The 9,073-nt window shown below is 36.5% G+C and overlaps 3 protein-coding genes across 8 annotated transcripts; 1 reads left to right on the top strand and 2 right to left on the bottom strand.

Annotated features, from left to right (window-relative positions):
* LOC129799418 (serine/threonine-protein kinase polo) lies at positions 1-5,472 on the bottom strand. Its single transcript, XM_055843257.1, has 8 exons — positions 5,158-5,472; positions 4,091-4,315; positions 2,628-2,832; positions 2,373-2,565; positions 1,928-2,309; positions 1,676-1,866; positions 275-518; positions 1-195 (listed from the first exon to the last, which is right to left on the bottom strand). The coding sequence occupies exons 1-8, from the start codon at positions 5,266-5,268 to the stop codon at positions 7-9; spliced, it is 1,740 nt and encodes a 579-aa protein (XP_055699232.1). The 5' UTR covers positions 5,269-5,472; the 3' UTR covers positions 1-6.
* A 32-nt stretch (positions 5,473-5,504) lies between these two features.
* On the top strand, positions 5,505-6,834 carry LOC129799424 (cyclin-C). The gene is made up of 2 exons (XM_055843271.1): positions 5,505-6,429; positions 6,496-6,834. Exons 1-2 carry the CDS (start codon positions 5,842-5,844, stop codon positions 6,706-6,708), a joined length of 801 nt encoding a protein of 266 aa, XP_055699246.1. The 5' UTR covers positions 5,505-5,841; the 3' UTR covers positions 6,709-6,834.
* Positions 6,717-9,071, bottom strand: LOC129799422 (phosphatidate cytidylyltransferase, mitochondrial-like). Of its 6 annotated transcripts, none has more exons than XM_055843270.1 (5): positions 8,847-9,011; positions 7,778-8,775; positions 7,254-7,682; positions 6,988-7,198; positions 6,717-6,921 (listed from the first exon to the last, which is right to left on the bottom strand). In XM_055843270.1, exons 3-5 carry the CDS (start codon positions 7,670-7,672, stop codon positions 6,775-6,777), a joined length of 777 nt encoding a protein of 258 aa, XP_055699245.1. In that variant the 5' UTR covers positions 7,673-7,682; positions 7,778-8,775; positions 8,847-9,011; the 3' UTR covers positions 6,717-6,774. The 6 variants fall into 6 exon arrangements, with proteins under 6 accessions (XP_055699245.1, XP_055699244.1, XP_055699243.1 ...); XM_055843269.1 differs by having other exon boundaries at positions 7,754-8,661; XM_055843268.1 differs by lacking the exon at positions 7,778-8,775 and having other exon boundaries at positions 8,847-9,010.
* Positions 9,072-9,073: the final 2 nt, after the last annotated feature.

Raw genomic sequence — 9,073 nt, 5'->3', positions numbered from 1 at the left:
AGCATGTTATTGTCCTTCAAAAAATGCACTTAGTCGGTCAGCAGCATATCGCAATTTATCCAACAAATCAGCCGAACATCCACTTGATAGCAGAGCAGCAAAAGTGTATGTGCGGAAATTCTTGTCTGGCTCAATCACTGTAACAGCTTGCATCAAAGGACATAGAATGATTTTGATGTGGTCAGAAAAGTTCAACTGAAAAAGATTTTTATGTGTTTGTTCACTTTGCAAAATTACCATTCACCAATTACAATTTCATATCTCAACTAATTACCTGAACAGTTCCATTGGTCAGATACATAATCACTGCACAATGTGTCCTGAACCAAGCGTACAAATGTGGCACTCTGGAGATGGCATCTAATTCAGTCACATTGGATGCTCCCGTTTTCACCAAGTGTTCTGACATGTAGCGCTTGAAGTATGTAAGAAGTCTAATCTTTTTATCAATCTCAGATGGAAATTGTTCCATTGTCATGTATGTTTCACCTCCATTTCGATCGATGAAGTGCACATTGCTTTAAAAAAAAACATGTAATGGAAATCTCTTCAAGCCTTATAAAACCACCAGATTTTTTTTTGCTTTTGCATTAATTATATAAAAACTTATTAAGAATGACACAGACGATTGTCTACTGTTGAAGAATAACATTATGTGTCCAAAAACTACAAATTATTGAAACACTCTGAACGAAAACACATGTGTTTTCTACACATTGCAAATCTTTAAACGTGTTTTTTCCAAAATATTTCTTCATTCTTTTTGAGCAGTAGAACTGGAGTAATTTTCATCAGATTGACTTTTGAAATTTTCAGGGCAACAGCTAGATTGATTCTCTAGAAAAGTACATAAGATTTTTAAGATTGATAAACAATGACATTTATTATAAATAATTAAAGGCAATTAAAAGGGTGTATTTAATGTTTTGGCCGTTAGTGTAATTGTAAAGTAGAAGGTTAAAGGAATATTCAAGTAATTTCAAGTAATTCAAGTAATTTCTGCTGGAAATTACTTGAAATTTTAGATTTTGTGATGTCTATGTTGGACAAATGCCTGGAGAAACAAAGGAGCATCATCTCTACGAAAGAGATGTAGCGAGAAATGCCTTGAAAGGCTCCCGGAAAGGCCAGGGAATGAGCGAATCCGCACGTACTTGGAGTACCGAAGTCAACTCACTTTAATGAATGATATGGAAAGTTTCCAGGCTTCTTGTGACATTCTACGTTTCCCTTACATGAACAGGAAGAGGACTTGGTAAGATTGGTTCATGAAATGAAGAACAATGGGCATCCTATTGAGGCAGATTAGCTGTTCAAATTTACAGCCAAGTTGTCCAAAATAAGAGCCAAATTCACCTCTACATATGACTTCATTTTTAAACGTATTAAAACTATTTTTAGTAAAAATAAGACGTTAAATAGCTTGTCAAGTTTCTAAACAATCCTTCTGAAAAGAGAGTAACAAAAAAAAGTCAATTAATTTCGAAAATATCGCACTTCAAACTTGGAACATCGATGCTTATAAGCAGACTGGGCAAAATTATGAGCCCTTACTCTATTAGTTTTCAATGGAATTTGGAAATTTTAAGCATCCTTTGAAATGCATCTCCAATACAATATTCTTTGAAATTAAATTTTTCATATTATGTATGACCATTTGTAATTTAATACTTACATTCCATTGCTGAGAATTATTAATTTGGTAGCATCGTTGAACAAAACGCCAACACCTTCATCACACAATTGATAGCCAAAACCATACTTGTCACTGTAATCCACCCATTTGGATACCCAAAACAATGGCTGAGATGCCGGATCTGTATTCTCCAATGTCATAACTACATTCGTCTTGCTAGGTTTTTTGTCCTGCAATAAAGAAAAATTGTAAATATTCTAGTACCATTAAATTGATTGAGGACAAACTAACAAGCTCTGTAAGGAGTGCTTGTAAATCTCTCTGAAGATGCTTAACATCACGATGATAAGCCTTGTCATTTGGATATGGACCCATCTTATTTGGTTCTTTCCGTGGACTTGGTTTATATGGGCTTGGTTTTTGCTTCACGGGAACGTAAGTCATGCCATTCATAATTGATAATGGTTTGCGATTTCCTAAACGATCCATGTATTCTAGCTGGTCAGCCCTTGGGGGCATTGTGAGACATGATGTTGGCAGTGAGAGCGGAATGGCACTACCCGTTAAGAATTCAAAATTGAATAATTTGTTTACGCTTGGTCTCTTCGATGGATGAGGTTGCAACATAGCCACAATCATATCAGCAGCAGTGGCCCGTAAAACATTCGGAATCCTTAAATTTTTTTTTTAATTGCAAATAAATGGGCATTCATTGTTCATTAATTAATAAACTTACTTGTATTCGCATTTTCGGATTTTCGAATAGGTATCCTTCAGAGATTTTGTCTCAAATGGTGGTCGTCCTACCAATAATGTGTACATAACACAACCCACAGACCAAATATCAGCTTCATACGAATGGCCTTTTTTATTTAGAATTTCAGGCGCAATGTAATTTGGTGTTCCACAGATGGTCTCTTTTCTCTCACCTAACATTTTAATTTAAAATAATGCTTTTGAATTTCTTTAAACAATCAAAAAAAAACCTTACCTTCATATTCAATTCTTGTGGCCAAACCAAAATCTCCTATTTTCACCGTCATTTCCTCATTCAAAAATAGGTTTCCCAATTTAATGTCACGATGGATAATCTTGAGATCATGTAGATATTTCAGTCCTTGCAATATTTGATGAATATAGTAACGACATTCAAAGTCTGTTATTGTCTTTCTGCGTTTATGAAGCTCCATCATAGACTAAAATAATAAAAACCAGTGATAAGCGCAGATAAGCTTATGGTAGCTGAGATTCTTTACAGGTGACCTCGAAATGCGTGCAACTCGGGGTGCTTGCAACCCGGAATGCATGAAAATTCGATTGTGAGTTGAATTTTGAGGGTAAAGAATCGCGTCGAGTATACTGTTCTCGGCAGATGAAATGGATGAAATTGGCTGGACGCGATTCTTTCATCGAAATCCCTTTATAAATACAGAAAATGCAGTCCGGTCAAGACAATTTTGATTATAGCTCGAGTCAGGGAATATCAAGGGAGGAGTGCGACCCACCGTTGGAAAGGCCTCGACCCCAGCTACAACATATTAAAGTTTAAAGAAAAAGCATCGTCTAGTTTTCGAAATATTCGAAATCGAAAATCGATTTTTCGATTAATCGGACCTTCGATTAAATCGGAGAAAATTGGGGTGTCACAAGGGTTGTAGTGCTCCACGAGAGCTTTCCAAAACACCAATTTTTTTTGCATTCCGATAATTAGAACGGGAGATATGACCATTCAAAAATTCAATTTTTGACCCCCTCTAGCTCAGGTCAGGGGGGTCGGAGGGAGTGAAGTTTGGTATCGATCGAAAGCTCTTAGGCCCAGCTATAACATACTAGAATTTGAGATCAATCGATGCCATAGGGGCTGAGTTATCGAAAAAAACAAAATTAGGGGGCGTTCCAAAATGGCGGAAGGGGGGGTGGATTTGACATCATCAACTTCTAGCGGCCCAATGACTTTTAACCTTTGCCGAAAACCGCTTGTCGATATCTCTTTCCGTTCTCTCTTCAGAAGTCGAAAAACGAGACGGGACGGGACGGGACGGGACGGGACGGGACGGGACGGGACGGGACGGGACGGGACGGGACGGGACGGGACGGGACGGGACGGGACGGGACGGGACGGGACGGGACGGGACGGGACGGGACGGGACGGGACGGGACGGGACGGGACGGGACGGGACGGGACGGGACGGGACGGGACGGGACGGGACGGGACGGGACGGGACGGGACGGGACGGGACGGGACGGGACGGGACGGGACGGGACGGGACGGGACGGGACGGGACGGGACGGGACGGGACGGGACGGGATGCATGTTATATTGCATGTCCAATATTGCATGTCCAATATTGCATGTCCAATATTGCATGTCCAATATTGCATGTTGGAAAAAGTGCAAATATTCTCAAAAAAAAAAAAAAAAAAAAAACATAAAATCCACTATTCTCAACTCACCCTTCTCTGACATAATTCCAGGACGATATAAATATTGATCTTATCATCAAAGAAACTGTGAAATTGGACAACATTCTTGTGGCACAGAGATCTATGAATAGATATTTCTTGAGTCATTTTTTCCTTTTGACTGTCCTTTACCATCAAGGTCTTCGACACAACTTTGCCTGCATATGCTTTCTTGGTGGAAACGTCGATAATTTCATAGCACTTTGCAAATCCTCCCTAAAAGAAAAATATTTTCCATTAATTCTATGAAATAAAATGAAAACTTTTTACGTGTGATTGCAAACGATCGACATTTTCGGTTTCTTTCATGTTTAAGACGAAGATTTTTAAGAAATGACTAAAAATATTTAATATTTAATTCGAATTAAAAGCAAGCTAATTGGGGATGGTATCAATCTTGAGTCGTAGTAAAACCTCAATCTCTTGCTCACTTTTTAAGATTACCAACTGCACTAACAATAAGAACTCTACCACTATCCCTCACATATACATTTCTAATAAGCTTAATATTCTTTCAATTTTCTACGTCTAAGCGTTTCTAGATGTATGAAAATCATTTGATCATGATCAGACGGGATTGCAAGTCTTCCAAATCAAAAATTAAGGTTTTTAAATCTGTTTTCTCTGTGAAAGTATTTTAATGAAATACTTTTCCATTCTTTTACTCAGCTAATTTGGCTAATTTTAAGAATTTCCTCGATCTAAATTGAAATAGTATCATGATGAATTATTGAGAATACTTCATCATAATACGATAAGACACCGATATGCAACTTGAAAATTTTACTTACATATTTGATATATTGAAGCTAATAAAATAAAAGCGTGTTTTACAATTTATTAAGATACTTTTACATGCAAAGTAAAAATAAAAGAAATTGACAAGGAACGGGACTTAAGACCTTGAAAGCCTGCAAGTAATTTTTGCAGGCATAGGCATATTATTATCTTTGGAGATTATATATTTGATCTTTGTAAATTTTATATAGAATTAATTAAAGGCATTGTAAAATACATTTTATCAATTTTATAAACCACGAGGACGCTTTTTGACATACCTTTCCAAAATATCTTGCTCGCTGATATTTGGTTTTCGTGGAGGCATCATACAATTCCAGAGGAATATCATCAGCCGTACTGCTTTCAATTTTCCTGGGCGCAACAGACATTTTCGTCACAAAACAATTAGCTCAATTTACTAAGGGACTCAACAACAAAAGTTTGCGTATAAAATAATCGACAAAATAAACTTATTTATATGAAAAATGGCACACAAGCCGGCAATGATTTCCGTCTCTTCTACTAAGAACTGTATTTTAAAAATGTCGCTGCACTCTGGAGTCCTTCGTTTTGTCTCGCTCTTTTGCAGGTTACTAATTTATTGCCTTTTCTTTTTCACAGATGCCAGATGACGACTCGTCTAAAAACGGCAAATTCGACAAAACAGTTTAAACAATTTTAAAGGAAAGACAAAATTTTATTGTGATTACTTTAACTCGATTATAACAATTATAAATTTAGTTAGAAATTGAATTGACACAAGACAAAAATCGAAATATTATACTGAAAATTACAATCTCGTCTAAAAACGGCCGATGGAAGAGTGTATATAGTGTAATATGTCCGTCTCGTTTTGTTCTTTTTGTCCTCTCATTCATTCTCTCACTTTGTCAAAAAATAGGGTGACTGTCAGTTCGATCGCGCCGTCCATGCTTTGACGTTTTAATTGTGCAGTGAAAAAAATGGCTGGTAATTTTTGGCAGAGTTCTCACAATCAGCAATGGATTCTGGACAAGCAGGACCTTATACGGGAGAGACAGTATGACTTGCAGATCCTGACAGAAGATGAGTATCAGAAAATATTCATCTTCTTTTCGAATCTCATACAAATCTTGGGCGAAACGCTAAAGATACGACAGCAGGTTATTGCCACGGCGACTGTATATTTTAAGAGATTTTATGCAAGAAATTCCCTAAAATGCATTGATCCGTTGTTACTGGCCCCAACCTGCATCTTCTTGGCATCAAAAGTGGAAGAATTTGGTGTAATTTCCAATTCTCGACTCATTTCAACATGCCAAACAGTTGTGAAAAACAAGTTCAGTTTTGCATATCACCAAGAGTTCCCGTATCGAACAAATCACATCCTTGAGTGTGAATTTTATCTGTTGGAAAACTTGGATTGCTGCCTGATTGTCTACCAACCTTATCGACCTCTTCTGCAACTTATTCAGGACATTGGACAAGAAGAACAATTGCTAACACTCACTTGGCGGATCATCAATGATTCTTTGCGTACTGATGTCAGTCTTCTCTACCCACCCTATCAGGTTAATTAATCAATTTTAGAGGAAATCATTTAGCGAAAATACTCAATTTTGTTCCTGATTTTACAGATTGCAATTGGATGCCTTCAAATTGCTTGCGTGATTCTTCAGAAGGAGCTGAAAGTATGGTTTGCTGAACTCAATGTGAACATGGACAAGGTGCAAGAGATTGCTCGAATTATAGTTAATTTATTTGAGCTGTGGAAGAGCTATGACGAAAAAAAGGAGATACAAGAACTGCTGAATAAGATGCCAAAACCAAAACCTCCACCACAGAGATAAGATATGAATTTAGATTTTGTATTATTTTTTAGTAATTTCAATATTGAATGATACAAATGAAATGCATTAGAGAAATTTACTTGATCCAGCTGAAAATCTAGTATCTAGGAGCTGTGATTTCTTAATTGCTGCATTCTTTCTAGTTTCATCAAATTTATTTACAGCAAGATCCACTTCCCGGCTAAAGGGACGCCTCTCTTTTTTTTTGTCTTTCTGTAAATTAAAAAAAAAGTTTTCAATTTGAAACCAATTCTATTTATATAATTTTACCAATTTTACCTTTTTCTTCTTTTTTAATTTATCTTGATGAATTTCAAGTAAAGATTTATCTCTTTTGTGTTCCTTGTCATACTTTTTCTTAAGTTTTTCCATTGCCTTGTCACGTTCTTTTAATAATTTTTGTTCGAATGTAGTTCTATCGGAAGCATCATTTTTCCCTTTAGATTTTTCCTTCTCCAACCTAGACTGCGGAGTGTCCGTCCATGAAGATCTAATGAAAAAGATGATTTTACAACTAATTTGACATTTTTTTAATAGTAATATACCTATGGGAAAAATCAGGTCCTTCCGTTTGTCTAAATTGTCTTGGTCTTAATCCCAAATCTCCAACTTTGCGAACTTCTGGAAGTTCAGTCATCCACTCTTCCCGAGTTTTAAAATTCTGTTTGGAGCTTTCTTTACTTCCTTCCATTCCACTCAACCTAATTTCCAGAGCACGTTCTTCCAGTTCCAATTGTGCCTGGGATTTAGGTTCTTGTCCTGGAGGTAAAGGTCCAACATCCGCGATATCTTTTTCTTCGTCGTCTGAGGAATTTTCACTACTCTCTACATCTACTAGGGCTGGTTTAAAGTTTGTTGGCATACAGGGACCAATTATTTTGCTCCCTCCTGAAGTATTATTTGATGAAGATTGGAGCAAATGAGGAGGTAATGCTGGACCAAAAGTCATATCATCGTCATCCATAATTAGGGGTCTAAAAGAGAATGAAGAGAAGAAAACAAAACTAATGAATATTGAATTTTTGTATTTTTTCCTAGTTCATACACTATTTTACGTTGTTTTCCTTACAATTCTATTTTTTAAAAGTCTTTAGTGCTTTTGCATAACTATATTTTAGGGACTTGATAAATCCAGCAGTGGGAATATTTTTGATTGACTGAAGAGCACTGGAACGAAAAACTCTCATGCGAAGAATGTGTCTTAACTGTACTCTATAATCTTTTAATTCATTGGTAAGATTATCAACTGGATAAATGAAAGGAATTGATTTTAATTGCTCAAATACAATTTCCCGGGATTTCTCCTGAATATATTGACCACCGAAATCGTGTGGATATTGCAGTGTAAGTCGCCTCTGTTCAATTAAAGGCTTATATAACCTGAAGAAGGATTCCAACTGTGGTTTCACAATATTATTAACTTTATTGGGATTTTCCCCAAAAATCATTCTAAAATCTCCAGAGTAACTCAATTCAGCGATCGTATAGAATAATTCTAAATTTGAAAATTTTTCCGGGAGCAAGAGGAGAGCTACTGTAAGGGCAGTTTCTAGATTTTTATCAAGGGCCTTCTTTAATGTCTCATCGGGCTCTTGTATGAATTGGACGGGCTTATGCAGACGACCAGATAGGTACAAATAGGTCCATTGTGTGGCATCTTCTATCAAATCAGACTTCCGGGTGACACTGTACTTTATCGTGACATTCTCGTCCTTCACAGGGATCAGTGTATTGCAATACACATTTGCGGGAATCGATATTTGATATTTGGTTATAGCCCATGCTCCAAATATGCCAAGTCCAGAATAATCATGAGGATTTTTTTCAATGTTCTTCCGATGCCATTCCATCATTTTATCATCTTCAACGCAAAGCACCAAATCAACAATATTGTCTCTGAGGTGCTTCTTTTCATATCCAATTTGTGATTTTACACCAGATCCGTAGGCAAAACTGAAACACATAGTTTTGGGGAATCTTGTCACAATTTTCCTGCAGAGATCAAGTCCAGCAGAGCCCATAATTTCTGTTTTTTTTATTAAAACTAAAATGACTTATGTGGGTAACCTATAAATATTTTTTATGTCATCACAGGACGTCAGACTTATTAAAATTAAATCATCATAGGAGAAAATTACCTTTTATTTTGCAGTTGTAAAACAAAGCTAATCGTAATTTATAAAACTTTCGTTTTATTGATTATCCTGTCCAAGTCTTCACCACAATGCAGTTACTTCACTCTGTTCTTCTTCTTCTTCTTTATTTTACTTTTACACCTCACTGTTGTAAAATCGGCAAATTGAAAATTGACCGAAACTTGACAGCACTGCCAAAAAATCCACATGCACTTGCGGGAAATGTGAAA

Source organism: Phlebotomus papatasi, chromosome 1 (assembly GCF_024763615.1).
Source record: "Phlebotomus papatasi isolate M1 chromosome 1, Ppap_2.1, whole genome shotgun sequence".
NCBI classification, from domain to species: Eukaryota; Metazoa; Arthropoda; class Insecta; order Diptera; family Psychodidae; genus Phlebotomus; species Phlebotomus papatasi.
Note: the sequence above shows the minus strand (reverse complement) of the source record. Positions and strands in the feature narration are given on the sequence as shown.

Coding starts and splice junctions, on each gene's coding strand:
- LOC129799418 (XM_055843257.1), bottom strand. CDS start 5,268: ATGTCTGTTGCGCCCAGGAAAATTGAAAGCAGTACGGCTGATGATATT. Junction 2,833..4,090: donor TGGAATTATGTCAGAGAAGG/GTGAGTTGAGAA, acceptor TTATTATTTTAG/TCTATGATGGAGCTTCATAA. Junction 2,310..2,372: donor ATCCGAAAATGCGAATACAA/GTAAGTTTATTA, acceptor AAAAAATTTAAG/GATTCCGAATGTTTTACGGG.
- LOC129799422 (XM_055843265.1), bottom strand. CDS start 8,729: ATGGGCTCTGCTGGACTTGATCTCTGCAGGAAAATTGTGACAAGATTC.
- LOC129799424 (XM_055843271.1), top strand. CDS start 5,842: ATGGCTGGTAATTTTTGGCAGAGTTCTCACAATCAGCAATGGATTCTG. Junction 6,430..6,495: donor TTCTCTACCCACCCTATCAG/GTTAATTAATCA, acceptor CTGATTTTACAG/ATTGCAATTGGATGCCTTCA.